The sequence below is a fragment of the Apostichopus japonicus genome, chromosome 9 (assembly GCF_037975245.1).
Source record: "Apostichopus japonicus isolate 1M-3 chromosome 9, ASM3797524v1, whole genome shotgun sequence".
NCBI classification, from domain to species: domain Eukaryota; kingdom Metazoa; phylum Echinodermata; class Holothuroidea; order Aspidochirotida; family Stichopodidae; genus Apostichopus; species Apostichopus japonicus.
The window spans coordinates 23,806,256-23,823,352 of record NC_092569.1 but is presented as its reverse complement, the minus strand read 5'-3'; the positions used below and the strand labels follow the sequence as shown (position 1 = coordinate 23,823,352).

The window sequence follows — 17,097 nt, the reverse complement described above, 5'->3', positions numbered from 1 at the left end:
CTAGAACTGGATTCGAACCAGTGGCGTTTGGATAACAGACACAGCGCAGTACCAACTGGGCTATCCAGCCCTTAGTTGTTTGAAATGCCCACAGCTAGTTCTTTGATGTGGGTGCCAGTCAGAAGCCGCAGTATGTTGCTACCGTTTAACAAGGGATCACGCCTAAGTTTCTGTCGGACACGACCGAAAAAGAGGCAAGGGAGATATTTCAAGAGAAATTCGGCTTTAAATATATAGTAATTGTATATATTGCATGGTCATATAGGGAGCTCACCATCTAAGGGCTGGAAACTGAATTTGTGAAGCGGTGTGCTTGTAATCCAGCGGCCACAACCCCGTTCCTAGTAGCCATACAAACATTCTTTGCATATCCATTGTCTAAAATTTCAGTCAGTTTGTCTTTTATAAATATGTTTTATAAAATGAATCATTCCCTAGAGGAGGAAAGTGGCTACATAATTACAGATAGTTTGCTTGCACATTTCATTTTCCCCTCGATTTTATTATGAAAAATCACAATACATTATACTTTCTAAATTTCTTCGGTAAATTTCCAAATCCTTCTCAGTGGATCTCCTCATTGACTCCGGGCCTTGGGGAAACCAATTACCCCCTCTCGTCAGGTCTTATCTCGTGTTTATTCAGGGTATAAGATTGCGTTTCAAATTGTAAAAAAAAACTGAGACTACCATCCTCTTTGCACTTTGTGGAAATATTACCTTAGGATCAATGACTTCATAAATATCATTTCATCAATTTTGTTTAGTACAATTATGTGGTTCCACCGACTCCTATTGCTAACAATTTTGATATAAAATAACTTATTTTGGAATCGTTGATTGGATATGAGTGTCTGTTAAATATTATATTTGATAGACAAAAAGCATGTAGAATAACTTGAGACCATATTTATGTTCTATTGACACAAACATGAAGGTTGAATCATTTACCTCGGAATTTTTCGAAAAATATTTTGTGTTAAGCTCATGATTTATTTGATTTTCCAATTGCTAGAATAAATTGTTAACATGGGAAAAGTTCATTCTTTAATTCCTTATTGTTATAAGAGGTTTATTTCCATATAATACATATCCAGGCACCCGGTACACACATAGAACACAGCTACCTACTGTAAATCTTAATGTTTTGTACCAAAGTATAAACTTGATCTACTATAACACTATAGCATGTGCTATTCATATTACAGTAAGAACTAAGGATATGTGTAGTCCCAACGAATCCAGTTTGAAGCATTTGTTGGGATTACACTTATCCTCAGTTCTTGCTGTTAATCTACTAGCACATACTACCGATTTATCATATTTATCAGCACGATCCAGTTTCTACTGTGGTACAAAGTTTTAAGATTTACAGTAGTTACTGTAATCTCTGTGTGAATCGACTTCAGGTACGGCAACACACTCAATTACTTTTGACCATTCACCAGTTCACAACGGCAAAGTCTCAAAAGTACCTCTTTTCATAAATTAGGAGTGCTGTATTTTTTAACGAAAAGTATCTTTCCCCATACATTTTCTTAATGAAAAAGTGCCGTTGTGTTATTAAATTGACCTTTCGTTACGAAATTCAGACAGTTGTAACACGAAATTGTCCTTTTAAAATCGGTGAAATGCTAAATAAAATAGTAGTCAGTCACGCCGCCTGATTACAATACATCCAAATAGTGAAATTTGTCGTACAGAATGTACAGAGGGTCCATTTTAATGACAGATTTAAGGTAATCTTAAGACTTCCGATTCCGCCCCCTCCCTCCCCAGATTGCACCCATCTCTAGTCCTCTCTGATCTTTGAGTATCTATTATGGAAACTTTGCTCCTTCACTTAATTCCACACACTGATGCGCACTTATTTACACCTATCGTAACTTTTCAGGAAGCTATGCGTTCCAGATTTTTTTTTATAAATCTAGGAAAACCTCTCCGCTGCACATTATTAGAAGTTAACTCTTGGATGGTTTGAGACAGCGTTCCACAACAAGAAATTTCAAGGCAAGTGGAACGAATTGATGAGGGAACGAACTGTCCTGAGTTGAGTGAAGGCTTCATTTCCTCCCAGTCCTAGGCTAAATAATAATAATAATTATTAATAAAGTAACACAATGAAAGTATGACGCAAGATAAGTGAAAGTAACATTGCTGGAAATATAACCAAATAACCCATGGCTATACAGGAAGCGGATTAAGAAGCAAAGAATAGGAAGAACGGATTACATACGTTAGTGGAACTGGTAGTCATTTAGGGGTACCAAGTCTTTGTTGAGGCCGAAAGATTTACGTTCAGTTATGGATTTCTAGTTAGAGACAATTAAAATACATTTTAGGTTCTAAAAGAATGTAAATGAAGATTAAAATTTTCGGACATCCTGCAAAATTATCACGAATGAACTTTTTTTGTGATTATTGAAAACGTAAGCCGAACCTGTTTCACCTACATAATTACCCTCATTGCAAAGTACACAGTAGAATATGTAAATGACATGATCAGAATTTTGTACTTTTCATTCCACTGCCAAGTATTGCACACGAAGATTCCAATATTTTTTTTCTAAAACAATACTATTTATTTGTCAATTATGATCCATATCTATAATCATTTCTATGAGGAAACGATCTTTATCTCAATCACTTTTTCTTTGTAATCCTTCAGGTGTTTTTCTTATTATTAACTGTACTTTTTGGAGGGCTCTTTGTTATATTTGTTATTACGAATATAGCTGTAAATGATCAGACAACTTCCGATTGATGGGGTTCGGGAAGTTGTTCAAAGTTCCTGCAATTGAGTTATCAGATCTAGCTTCTTACTCACATCCAATGGCGTTTACATTATAATTTTGATTATAAACCAGAAGCAATGAAAGAGGACAAATTCGGTCCCGAATCTTATCCAATAAGCACTGCTACATTATAGCTGCGATTCGAATTAGTTTAGGGCGTCACTCTTTCAAACAACACGACTACTCTAGACGAAATAAGGAAGTCATGAAATCGTATCATCTAAATGTCATCTTCAAAAAAAATTTCACGTTTTCAAGGACTTTTTCTCCAAACATGAGTTTCGATTATATCACCAAGTATGTTGTCTATTTCCTTGCTAACGAATTGTTCATATGGCTAGCTAAGCGTAAAAGAAAGATAATTGTTTTATATGTAGCAAAAAATCATTTAATTCCCATTAACGTCACTATTGTGGCCATTGGTAGAGAAGACGAATTCCAAAAATAATTCATGTCCCTCCCTCTCTCACTCGTACGTACCATATACCCCTCAAGCATGACTATAGGTAAATTGATATTGTTTTCGAGAATTACAACTTTAAATATAAATCTCTCCTATAGTCACTCATCTTAATACATTGTAACACAGATTGAATAATGGATAAGATGCCCAATATTTCCCCTTCTTGTTTGCCAGGTTTCAATATTATCTGCTGTTTTTAGCTAATTATTGAAATGCTCTGCTGTCAGCTTAGAATTACTGTACCAACTTCTCTTTGTGGCGCCCTCTCTTTGTCTGTTTTCGACCACTAACAGAGTTGTCTAGTTTATGTTTCTCCAACTCTCTCTATTACAACTAAATCCGTCCGCGTGTAATTTCCTGTCATTCCTTGTTTTTTGTTTAATTGTTCCGTTTAAACAGGTCAGCAGTTTTTACTACAATCAATAGATATAATACCATTTTCATGGAAAGACAGTTCTCTGTTAAAGACATTAGAAGTAATCCCTACAATTAAAGCTACGGTATTTAAATTCGATGCATTTAGAATCCATATAGCATTTGGATTGCTAGAAGATAGCTGACTACAATCATGGCGTTTCATCGAGTTTTCGTTTACGTTTTGGGCATTTTGCTGATTCATAATGCTACGGAAAGGGGAGTAGGAGGTGATGGACGTATTCTATAGCTAAGAGTTAAAAGCTGTAAACAACAACCCAATTGGCTGACAGATCAATAACCGCAACGGTGATGCTAAGTTCTGACAACTTGTGATTGATATTAATTTGAAAGTCTGTCTCGGCGATTAAAGGTTTGAATGAAATTCTTTTGTGATTCCTTATCAACCTTTAATTGGTAGAACAAAATGCAGGAAAATGGTTATTTTGATTAAATTCCAATCTTCTTCAGAGTAATTCTCGACCCGATTAGTTATACTATTTTTGGACACATGAGAAGTTGTCTGAAACATTACAAGTCATGGAGTAAAGTCACCATGCCATTAGAGAGAAGCTTTCATTTGGCTGATATCAAGAAAACAAATTTGACTAGAAGCTGAGCATTTGTTGGTTTATGTTTTTGGAAACTAACATTTACTGACGAACATTTTTGATTAATATTAGTTTCGTTTTTCACTGTTGAATTCCATGCATATAGAGAAATGTGGAAATGACTGAAGATGGGGATCTAACTGTCAGTACTGGTTAGTATTGTGATTAAATCTATAGTATTTCGTTGGTTATAATGAGTTTTATTCTGAATCACATCCTTTACCGAAAACGAGAAATGAATCAGAAAATCATATTCTTCCTTCCTGCGTATAATGTGCAAATGAGATATCTTGTTTTGTTTCTAATTAAGTCATAATTAAGTCATAAACGTTTTTCATTCCTAACAACCACCAGACCAAGATTAGCTAATATTTAATGATAATGTTTACATTTTATACTCTCGTTTAATTATGGTTACGTCATTTGAAAGTTGTAGCAACATTAGCGATCCACCGACTTACAAGAAACATATTATTTGGGCTTCACTGAGATTTTGAAAAGTTAGTAATTGTGGACTCGAAGAAAGTTTAGATGAATTTAAATCGAGATCCATGGTCAATGTTTGAATCGTATCCTAAACGGGTTCAACACACATTGATGTACGAGTGGGAAATACATGGGGATTTATAGGGGTAGGGGGCTAAGATTGTAACCCCTATCGAAGCAGTGTTTTAAAAGAAAATCAACACAAAAATTTGAATACAAAACAAGGGTGATTTATTGTTACCAAAATTCAATGAAATCCACCCGGTGACACAGTATATGAAACTTTGAACACTGTAATGCAACAAAACTGTGAAGAAAGCATGTACCTTACACCGGTATTCAGAAAATAACTAGGAATTCTGAAAAAAAGTTGTCATTTGTTCAATTTTTGTGCATATTTTATTATATGCGGTAGGCATTTGAGTCAACATAGAACCTATTTGAAGCTATTGTACCACATGTTATCATGGTGTATAATAATAATTCAAACAATGCTAGTATAGTGTTTATAAAGATTGTCATTTTCGAAGAAGTAGAAAAACCAGTCGACACGAAGATAGATTAAAACCTCATGAATAGTCTATAAATTAGAGGACACAATAAAATGTAAAAACTGAATATAAAATCCGTGGAATATTTACGTCGAATTTCATTCAATAATGTTAATTAACAAAGGGTATTTGTGAATTACTCACTTCAGTCTTTGATCAGCTTACGCAATCACATTAAATTCTCACCAACCAGGAAGCGATTACCCGAGAGATTGTTCTGAAGTCCGTGACTATCTCATGAAGTTCTCATCAAGATTTTATACTATGAAGTCTGGAGTTTATCTTATTCAGCCGGACGATGCTCTAGAACCTTTCCGTGTATTTTGTAACAACTCGATAGATGGAGGGGGTTGGACTGTAAGTTCCAGTTTGAGAATATTTTTCTATTTTGTTTGTCAATACCGCTAGCGGAACCAGCAATATATGTAGTTATACAATTCATGTAATTTCAATCAAAGATTTGACAGTGTATATATCGTGATAGTTAACGTAAAACATGTGTTTATCTTACGGCTATAAACTTTAAAGGTTTTGGTGGGTATTGCAGAGGAGTCGGGAGCTTATGCGAAGAGGTGGGATTCACTCCTAAAAGATTGTTCACCCCCAGGCTGGATTTAATACCCTGCGGAATAAAGAGTTTGAGGAGCAGTCAGCTGTTGGTGACCTTACTGATGTCTGACTTTATATCGGGTGACAGGCAATGATGCAAAATAACAACTATACTTAAAATGCAGCTTAAAGTTTCACGTTTATTCAACCGCCTTCTCAATGAATCCCATTTGACAGGTAATCCAGCGTCGAGTAGACGGATCAGTAGATTTCTTCCGTAAGTGGTACGATTACAAACATGGATTCGGTTTTCTGAACGGGGAATTTTGGTTAGGTAACGACAAAATCTCTCTCTTGACGAATCAAAAGAAATATGAGATTCGGATTGATATGAATAACCAACACGGCGCTCCTTACTTTGCAAAGTACGATCGATTCCGAATCAGTGACGAGAGCAGTAAATACAGACTGGTTGAGCTCGGACAACACTTACCTGAAAGTACATGTTAGTATTTTGTGCTTCTTATAGAATTTATTAACTCAAACAATGATAGGAAACCCCTTCACCATGACCCAAACGTTATATCATTTCATAATATGTTAATAGTTTCAACAAACTAGTTTTATCGAATATAAGAAATTAATTGCTTTGATTTGTACTCCTAGTTTCGAATTATTTAAATACTTATATGCTTATTTGATCACAGGGAGTAAGATTACTGCAGAGAATCAAATTGTGTTCGTTCAATTGTATAAGTCTTATTAAATAATCCATACTACTTGACATTCTGGATTGTTTAGTTATTACTGGTCAACAACTCAACATGATTGGTTAGACTGAAAACAACAGAAAATTTAGCCGACTCGCGCTTCCTTTAAGAAGCAAATCTGCAATACAGGTTCATTTATATTAATATCCGGACAGGTGAACTTTATTCGGAATGATGTTCTTGGGTTATTTCAGTGGCTTATGTTGATTGATTAATACAACTATTGACATTGTCTGCTTCTTTAGGTCAAAACCAGATCCTTGTAGCACTTTTTGTGACGAAGATACGATTTTTGTTTTCGACTTTGGTGATATTTTGTGGATAAAACTGGCATCAACAGAGTGCATGATGTCACCACGGCAATTCAGCTGAAATTTCTTTTTCCCTTTTACAATCATTAACTCACTAATTCACAGAGGAAAATAATGTTACAAAAAAAAGTTGCATTTTAATGATATTCTAAATACAGAGAATATTAACAGCCAAACACATTCTTTAAATGTATCACTTTTCAAGGACAAATCAAGAAAAATACGATAAAACAGAAAAGTAAATATTTTGAAGCACATTTGCAATGATGACATCGCAAACCTTCAAACTTCGATAAACTCCGGAGAAGAATCGAGGGTTTTGCCAGGCGAAACAGGTTTCATTCAATTAACCATATCTTGAGTTTGGGACCAAAACAATTGAAATGTAGTTTTCAATTATCAGTGTGGCATATTTCTCTTTTCCATATTAGTTTCTGCCACCGGAATAACAATTTGCAGAAAGTTATACAATTTACCATTTTATTAGATTGAATTTGGCAAATATACTTTGAATACATTTGCACGTCTCTCTGTACATAGATTGATCACGTTTCTTACTAACTTGATTATACCTAGTTTTATTTACTTTATTAATTCTTATTAATTTGGTTTTCATATTTGTTATTTGTACAGGCAAAGACTCATTTGCAATTCACAGAAACATGTCCTTCACAACGTACGATAACGATAATGACAACGACTCTAGTGGTCCTTGTGCCTTGTCGCAGGGTAGTGCCTGGTGGTACAACCGATGCGACGAATGTGATCTCAACTCTCGCTATTTCTTTCGCACTGGTGACTGGTGGGATGCTTGTATTGAATGGACTGGCCTTCCGGGGGGAAACTGTAATCTGAAATTTACCGAAATGAAAGTTAGACCTCTTTAAACTTCACCCCACCACCGCCCCTTTTCTTTCTTCGATCCCTTTTAATTGCGATAGTGATTTGTACCTGATGTCCTTTATGTTATTAACTAGCAATACTCGCGCTTCTCCTCACATATGGTACATTACCAAATCTCTGGTGCATTTTTCCTTCATATATATCACAACGTTGCGCTTAATCAACGTAATCAATATTTATATTTCGTTTTCATTTCTCATTCTGAATAAATCTAGTAGCACTATATGTGGTTAATAATACTGTACTGTTGATATTATGATTGCAATGATCCAATTAATATTCGGCATGCTTAAGTTAGTATCGTTAGGCCATGGGGTATCTTCTACACCCACTTTCCCACCCCTAATCTGGTGCTTACTCACTGAGTTAACGAAGTATACCATGGTTTCTTCTCTACCCCAGCCTCCCATCTTATCATTCCTGTAGTATGATGTTGCTGTATGCTGCTAAACTCATCTATTACCGTAAACGTCTAAAGAGCTTATACAAGCAACAATAACCGAAGAAATCATTGAAACAAAAGGAGCAAAGAAATTGTCATGGCTAGAACTGGCTTCGAACCAGTGGCGTTTGGGTAACAGACACAGCGCAATACCAACTGGGCTATTCAACCCTTAGTTGTTTGAGATCCCTACAGCCAGTTCTTAGATGTGGGTGCCAGTCAGAAGCCACAGTATGTTGCTACCGTTTAACAAGGGATCACGCCTAAGTTTCTGTCGGATTCAAGCGAAAAGATGCAGGGGAGAGATTACATTAGAAATTCTGTTTAAATATATCATGCTATATTAGGGAGTCACCATCTAATGGCTGGATAGCTGAATTTGTGAAGCGATGTGCTTGTAATCCAGTGGCCACTTGTTTGAACCTCGTTTCTAGTAGACATAAAATATTTTTTGCCCTTTATCGTTATCTAAAATTGCAGTGTTTCCCGTTATGCATTTAGTTTTATAAGTATATTAATAGTTTGTTTGGTAATCGAACTTCATTCCCCAGCGGAGGAACGCGCTGATTTAATTACAGCTAGTTTACTTGCACCATCATATTCCCGAGATTATATTATGACAATCAGCATACAATATTCTTTATAAACTTTGATCCATTTTCAAATTCGTCCCGTGGATATCCTCATTGACCCCGAGCCCTGGGTCACCTATTATCCCCTCTCGCCTGGCCTTAACTCGTGCCCATTCAGGATATAAGATTGCGTATTAAATTGTAGAAACAAATAAGACTACGATCTTTTTTGCACTTTGTGGAAATCTTGCCTCAGGATCAATGACTTCATAATTATCATTTTATCAATTTTGTTTAGTACAATTATTTTGTTCCACCTACTCCTGTTGATAACAATTTTGATATAAGAAAACATATTATGGAATCGTTGATTGTATATAAGTGTTTGTTAAATATTACATTTGATAGAAACAAATGCATGTAGAATGACTTAAATCAAAATGAGACCGTACTTATGTTCTGTTGACACAAAGTTGGACTCGAGGTTGCAACATTTATCTCAGAATTTTTCAAAAAAAAAAAAACATTTAGTGTTAAGCTCATGATTTATTTGATTCGTAAATTGCTAGAATAAATTGTTAACACGGGAAGACTTAATTATTAATATCTTATTTTTTATTAGAGGTTTAGTTTCATATAAGACGTTGTCGTTTCACAGTGTATGACAACACACTCGATTACTTTTGGCCCTTCACCAGTTCACAGCGGCAAAGTCTCAAAAGTACCCCTTTCCATAAATAAGGAGTGCTGTATATTTGGTAACGAAAAGTACCTTTCCCCATACATTTTGATGATGGAAAATTGGCATTTTGTTATTTAAATTTACCTTTTATTACGAAATTAAGACAGTTGTTACACGAAATTGTAAGGTGAGTTAAGGTTATCTTGACTTGTCTCCTCAAGAAACAACTACCGAAGCCGCCCTACACCCCCCCCCCCTCCCACCCCAGATTGCACTCTCTCTGATCCTTCAGTACCTATTGAGGAAACTTTGCTCCTTCACTTAATTCCATTCATTTTTTACACCAACCGTAACTTTTCAGGAATCTATGCATTTCAGACCTTTTTTTTTAAAATCCAGAAAACCTCTCGGCATATTCTTAGAAGTTAACTCTTGGGTGACTTGAGACAGTGTTCCATACAAAGGAAATTGAAAGGCAATTGGAACGAATTAATGAGGAAACGATCTGTCCTGAGTTGAGTGAAGGCTTCATTTCCTCCCAAACTAGGTTATATTTGTTAAGGAAACTTTTACCTTGATTTCTGTTGTTCTAAGTATATATATAAGCGGATATTTTAAGTGTCTTGAAGAAGAAACGTATCTCATGTCAAGGTAATACAGGAAGTTTAGTACATTGGGAAAGGATTTTTATGTGGGCAAAATGACTGATAATTTGAGAATCTATGAAATAAGTTACACGAGGTGGCATCAGCATATTTTCATTGTAAATTTACACTTTTTGGGGGTAAAAGATATTTTGTTTTATAACTATGTACTTGATATATCGATCTATGAAGAGAGATATTTGTTAAAATTTGGATGGTAACACCAGAATCAGAGGACGAATGATTTAAACCTGTATTTTATTCTGATATATTTCATATGATATGTTTGGACGAAATTATTGGCGAAACCGTTAAAGTAGTCTGATTAGTCGAGTCAATCATTATGCATAGGATTGTGTGTTTAGTATTTTCTGTTCTTGAGTCCTACTCAGTAGTAACTGGTCATAAATGTAACACATGTTAAGAATTATAACACACATCAGATTTAACTGATTAATTGGTACACACCTTTACCAGTTTTAACCGATAAAACCATGAGAATCGGCTAAGTTAGGCATACATTTGAAATTATCAACTGGCAAACTGAAACTGAGCATATAATTAGTGAAATACCTGAATAAGAGAGTTGATAAGATGATAATTACTAAGTTACCTTATGTCCACTTTTTTAGACTGCGTATGATCCAAATACAGAGCTTGGTCAGTGTGATACAAGTAACATCACAACTCAAGACGTATTATTGGTCAAGACGTTGCTGATATCTTACTACACGAATTTAGATTATGTCCTTAACGGTAAATAATCCAATTGCTCTACAATTATTTAGCGAGGGCGTGTTTACATTGAGCTATGCATTCCAAAGAAAAGTCAGCCAAGAAAGAACTTGAGCACGAAAAACGAAACTACTTTATTGATCCACTTTCAACCCCAGCCCCTTTTACATCGAGACTGTGACTGTGTGATCATTGTCATATGTTAAAAGACGAGTCCCCTGGGACAGCCGATACTCATAACTGGTACAGCAAACTACAGTTCATGTCCCACAACCGTGCATCAGTAATTACTACGTTGTGTTCGTAACACGGTAACATGCAACGAGTTTAATCAATCTGGAGGAACTATCACACAGTAAATATGCGCGTACGCGCGTACCATGCATGGAGGGTCATGTGATGTGTTCCAGGGTGGTACTAATATATTACTCTCCCCATTATGCATGATGATTTCACCCAACTAGTACGTAAATGTGTATGCGTGCTTAGAGCAGCAGACGACACCCGTTACCTAGCAATAACCGTGCCTGTAGCCTAACGTGATAGCTATATTCCCGTCGAGCAGCATTATGCTCTGTTCAATGGAGAATTCCGTGGTAGGACTGAACTAAACATTTCCAACAGCACCAAACGCTCACCCTTGACAACCGTGGAACTACTGATTTGGTTCACACGCAGTGCTTGATGAATACAGAATCATTTCAACACGAAAATGTACGTTAAGCTAGTTACTGTAGAGATGTCTGCATTAACTGTAATTAACTTGCCCGATACCAGACTAAACATAGGCTATGTTACTGTTAGGCAGTAGGCACTATCTGCATGTGTTAAGTCAGGTCTACAGAGAACACTTTCTCTTAACTTCTGCACAGTTAGCTAGTAAACACACTTAAAATGATATAAGACACCGTCCAGTTCAACAATCCTTTTCGACAAAAAATCGTTCTTGAAATACAATTCAGACATCGACATTTCCCGCTGCAAGCCCAATGTATCTGTACTTGTTCTGTGCCAGCATGTCTAACGTTAGCATATTAGCACTATTTCGTAGGCCTGAAGTACCAGTACCTTCTTACGCCGTTAGTTCCCATGTCCGATCCGTCTTGGTGCAAATCTTTCACGAAGTCACTAACACTATTCTCGAACTGCTACAGAGAAATATCAGTTTGGTACCACACTGGAACACATCACATGACCCTCCATGCATGGTACGCGCGCCCAATTGACATGAATCCTCCAGATTTATTAAACTCGATGGTAACATGTGATATAGGTGGCACAGTAACGACTGCAAAACGGTTTACTTGTTCCCATGTAAGACAAAGAACTGCGTGACTAGACATGGAGTCTAATAAGATGAAAAGGCCTACGGGATGAAGTAAATGAGGTACCGTACCGCTTGATTCCAGTTCACATCTCTCTTTAAATTACTCCAATTTGTCATGCCGAGAACGAAGAAAGGACTAAACAGCAACAACTGTCCATGTCCCACAACAGTGTATCAGTAAGTTTTCCTTTTGTTTGTTCGTAACACGGTAACACGTGTTACAGGTGGCACCAGTAGTTAATGTACTAAAGCCATGAGTATCAGGTGCCGAGGAATGGAATATACTACCAGATACTACCAGTTTCCCTCAGTATTAACTTCAGAAGATGTGAGGGCGCAGGACTAACTTTAACAGCACCAGCGTATATGCCTTGCTTTACGTAAGTTGAATAAGGTCTTGAACGAGACTACGCAAAATACAGTTGATACTACAACAAGAATAAGCCTATAGGCCTACAGGTATATAACAAACACGTGACGTGTGTTAGCTATGATGGGTTTCGTTTATATCATCATCTTCCATATCGCGCTTTGGTGGTTCAATTGACATGATGTCGGGTTGGATCCCTATCAAGCACTCACTCTAACAACCTTCCCCGGCGAGTAATCTCTGGCACTCTCCATTTTTAATCATTCATTTTCTAAAGTTCTTTATATCTCCAATTCTTATATTTCACACCATTTGAACTTCAAATCAAAAGAAGATAACGATAATGTCTGAACACGTACCACCACAGTTGCTACAAAACTTAGTTTTATGCATTACCTTAAGGAAAAGGTTAACCTTTTGTGCAGATGTGTAGTCCATTAATGTGGTATGCTATCGCTGCAAGGTTATATCTTTAGTCATAATTTTAATTTTCATACGCCATATTCTAAGACACAAAGAGAAATGAGTGCTAGTAATGTTTCTATAGTTCTTTTTTTAAGTTCTTTTGTATTTCTGGTGAATGTTGTGTTGTACCTGATGAAACGATTTCTTAGAATAAGTGGTTCAGCCAATTTCATTGATGTGCTTCAGATGTTTAAAGGGTCATTCCTCCCTTGAAGAGTTCACAGTATATAAGCACTGCAAGTGGCCGATAGAAAGCTGTAAAACTATGCTGTCAAGAAGGCGACGTATACACTTCATGACTGTCACAGATACAGACTAACGAACAGGGACGCAATCACACATATATCACAAGGTACTCGGAACACCCATTGGCAGACAGAATATTAACCCACAATATCATATAGGGGCACAGCACAAAGCCCTTCAAGAGAATGCAACTTTTGGTAGACATGTTATTTTCTTAGCATTTTTCTTAATAAATCAGCCACTTGCTAATAACATAATTCATATTCCTTGGATATACAATAATAGAATAATTATACAAAACTTGAAGTTTAATTGGAGTAACGTCTACAAATCTGAGGCCAGAAAGATATGTGCGAAACTACAATGTCAAAACTTGTTAATATATACTATGAATTTTTCAATTAACAAGCAGCTGTCGGGCGTGTATAACATGATAGTTTACGATAAAAGTTATTGTCATTATGAATTTAATTCACTCTGTTTTAGATTGTAATGGATTGTGCATGGGTGAGGCATTCAGAGCGGTACAGCCCTAGGTCAAATCTGCGTCCACTGGAAATTTTGATAAAGAAAAATATTCTTCTTTTTAATAGTGTAAGTAAACATGGCTGTGCCTCAAGATCACTTGAATGACGTCATGGCATTAAATAAATATAATTGTGTATGTCATACACAGACATCTATTATAATAATTTTCCATTTAATTTAATTTAACTTATCATTCATTATATGCCCTGTACGTTTGATGGGAGACTGTTAATGATTATTAATGCTGACATTTCTATAGTACTATAAAACTAAGGAAGTTCATAAACCTTGTCAAATGGACAATAAAACTATATCAAATGTTTGTAGACGGCTTGAGTTCATAAACTACATATTACACACTTGACAACCACTTTATCATGGAAACAAGCAAGCAGATAAGGTCGTCATTGCTGTCGAGTATTATTACTTTAACTTACGATAAGGCAACCAGAATTCGTTAACGGTTACATGGGCTTGCGGGGGAGAGGAGGGGGGGGGGAGTGGGGGTGCACCTGGAAAATACCTACAGTAATATATTACAATATAACGGAACGGTACCAATAAAGCATCGCATAAGAAAACATAAAAAAAAACATAAGGATTGACCACGTGCGACTCACGCTTCCTATTTCCATTGCTGATTTATATACTTGATCAAACTTATGTTGTTTATAGCTATACTGTTTAGTGTCAAAACACTATTTTCTGAATCGGGAGGAGCTGAGTGCGGTACCTGGATAAGTACTTTTTTTTACGGTACGTAGACGTTTTGTCCAGATAGTCACGCATAATATATATCTACAAATATATTCGAAGCGATTGGATCTATCCACACAGTTGAAAAGGTAATAGTATGCAAACTTTTCCATTACCACAATTAAAATGTATAATTGACAGGTAATAACATATCGAAGTTACTAGGGGTAGCCTATGTTGTAAACTGTATATGATACTATCTTTTATGAAAAGTTACCCAAGAAAGAGCGTCGGTACGAAACCCAAACAATTTAATCAATTCACAAAGCCAACCACCCCACCCACCCCCCACCCCTTAAATTGAGAATGAGCTCGTACAATCCTGATGATGTTACGTCATGTGAGTTTAGCGAATCACTTGGAAAGGGAGTAGAACCACACGATTTGTTTTTTATTCTCGTTTCTTAAATAATCCAGGCGAAAATGTGTACGTCCCATAGTATGCATTGAACATGTAATCTTGTAGTATTTCTACCGGACATTTGAAGTATACGTTTAGTATAATTATACATCGGTCGTACAAGTTTACCCACGTCGAACACGGTATCCAATGCATTCCTATTAATAAAGTATTTTAACCCATTCCAAACCTGTAGAAATTAATTGGTTGGCCCTCTCGGGGAGATCTATCGTACATTAAGCTATAACTTATATATAACACGGGAAATGAAGGTATTCCATTGAAAACGTTAAAATAGGGTGGTTGGCTATTGCAAGTTTAAAAATTACCGGTACCTTGTGGTTCATTTATGAAGGATATTCGCCCTCTCATTGCTGATATGAGGTGCTGTCAATTCATTATCCATTATCATACATTGAGTCAACAACTCTGAACGGGAATAAATTTCAAGCCCAGCACATGACGATTACAAGAAATGTATGCGAGTCGTTTTGCGAGTATAGAAACAGCGGTATCCTATCTGGACATATATCATACGTGACAGACGTCGTGTCTCAGTTCTGTAATGTTCATTATCTTACTCAATTACCTTTGCGGTGTAGGAAGACATGTAGACCTTCTTCCGCGAGAGTTTCCTGTTCAGTTACTCACCAATAGATAAGTGTTTATGTCAGGTCTATATTTACCAGCGGATACTTAACATGCCGTGACACATCCTCTCAAACCCTCAACACTTTTCACGCCGACAGAAGTAAGGAATTGGTGTGCTCCATACAGAAACACATTGCAATAGTTACGCACCGTGACATTAGACTACTTAATTCCTGGCAAGTTACAATACACTCACAATACACTAACAAAACTATCTCTAGTTCGAGAGATGAATTCGGTGCTTGCCTCTGAGTCAATTCTTACAAATTTAGGTCTACTTATAGACTGAATTGTATCGCTCTATTATACTACAGAGTATCTGGCATAAAACCCCCTTTGGTAACGGTCACTTCACTCCTAAAGCGTCATCACAGTGTTAAAAGTAGATACGTATTTCTGTTTGTAGTTCTGACAACATTGAAATATGTAGAATGCTAATATCGATGGTATACCATTTGTGGATGAACAAGGGGGTGGGGGTGGCAGAGGGGGCCGATGGATTGAACGGTTGGGAATAGGTTAGTTTCTGCGTCTGACGCCATCTCTTTTATCTAGACACCATTTTGAATTATTCAACTGCAACGTAATGTTTCAAGAAAATCTAAACCACAACAAAGCCTAAGCAACTTCAAACCCCAGCCACCCCCCATCACCCGCGACTCAAACTCCCCATTTGTTAATGTTGTAATAATATAACACTTTAGACAACGTAGTAAACATTTAGCTAAGATATGTGTTGGTGAAACAGTAGGAACCACATTTAAAAGAGGTAACTGTGGTAAATGATGTACAATGGCCAATCATACCCTACACTTCAAGATAGTGAAGGAAGAAAATGTATGTTTAATAATATAGGTTTTCTTCTTTTGTATATAACACATGGTATGACATGTTAAAGCAGTTGCATAGTATGTTTGAATTATAATATTCCTTTGGCACTATATGTCGTTCACAAGTGAAAGAAAGATCCATGATTGATAAATTAAAATGAAACTTAATATGAAATTAAAATACATGCGTCGTGAACATAAATTTCTGTGATTCGATTAAACCACAACCAGTCCATAAAGGGAGAAAGCCAATTTGACCAGATTAAATGTCTAGTTGGAGTATATCAATCTCCTCGTGAATATAGCTTACACTCAGGTGCGTAGACAGTCTTCATGGTGTGAGGGGGCAAAGCAAAATATGTGTCCCCTTTTAAAGAGTTAGAGAAATTAAGAATTAATTAGCACTTACATTGATATGTTATTTTTATGACACCATTATAGGTTCTACCCTTTGTTTCAGGTTGGAATTTAGAGGGGCAAGGTGAGGGGGGGGTGGATGGGTATGCAACTTTGCCGACGTTCCTGTTGGGGCTCGTTCTAAGAAGATGAAAAGAACTCTCCCATATCATAATTTTTGCCAAAATGCAAAATATAGAT

At 36.4% G+C, this 17,097-nt stretch overlaps 2 protein-coding genes across 3 annotated transcripts in view; one reads left to right on the top strand and one right to left on the bottom strand.

Moving 5' to 3' along the window:
- Nucleotides 1-16,619, bottom strand: part of LOC139973033 (fibrinogen-like protein 1) — a 62,147-nt gene extending 45,528 nt beyond the window's left edge. The window contains exon 1 of the mRNA XM_071979381.1: nucleotides 15,349-16,619. The gene's annotated coding sequence lies outside the window, so the exon portion shown is untranslated. The remainder of the gene's footprint in view (nucleotides 1-15,348) is intronic.
- Nucleotides 3,789-9,463, top strand: LOC139973766 (fibrinogen-like protein A). 2 transcript variants are annotated; one of them, XM_071980629.1, is made up of 5 exons: nucleotides 3,789-4,044; nucleotides 4,389-4,434; nucleotides 5,513-5,676; nucleotides 6,106-6,373; nucleotides 7,583-9,463. In XM_071980629.1, the coding sequence occupies exons 2-5, from the start codon at nucleotides 4,401-4,403 to the stop codon at nucleotides 7,834-7,836; spliced, it is 720 nt and encodes a 239-aa protein (XP_071836730.1). In that variant the 5' UTR covers nucleotides 3,789-4,044; nucleotides 4,389-4,400; the 3' UTR covers nucleotides 7,837-9,463. The 2 variants fall into 2 exon arrangements, with proteins under 2 accessions (XP_071836730.1, XP_071836732.1); XM_071980631.1 differs by lacking the exon at nucleotides 4,389-4,434 and having other exon boundaries at nucleotides 3,793-4,044.
- Nucleotides 16,620-17,097: the final 478 nt, after the last annotated feature.

What these genes read in the sequence shown, in the direction of transcription:
- LOC139973766 (XM_071980629.1), top strand. Translation starts at nt 4,401, where the DNA reads ATGACTGAAGATGGGGATCTAACTGTCAGTACTG. An exon ending in TAGATGGAGGGGGTTGGACT is followed by an intron (nt 5,677 to 6,105) that starts GTAAGTTCCAGT and finishes CCCATTTGACAG; the next exon opens with GTAATCCAGCGTCGAGTAGA. An exon ending in ACACTTACCTGAAAGTACAT is followed by an intron (nt 6,374 to 7,582) that starts GTTAGTATTTTG and finishes TTATTTGTACAG; the next exon opens with GCAAAGACTCATTTGCAATT.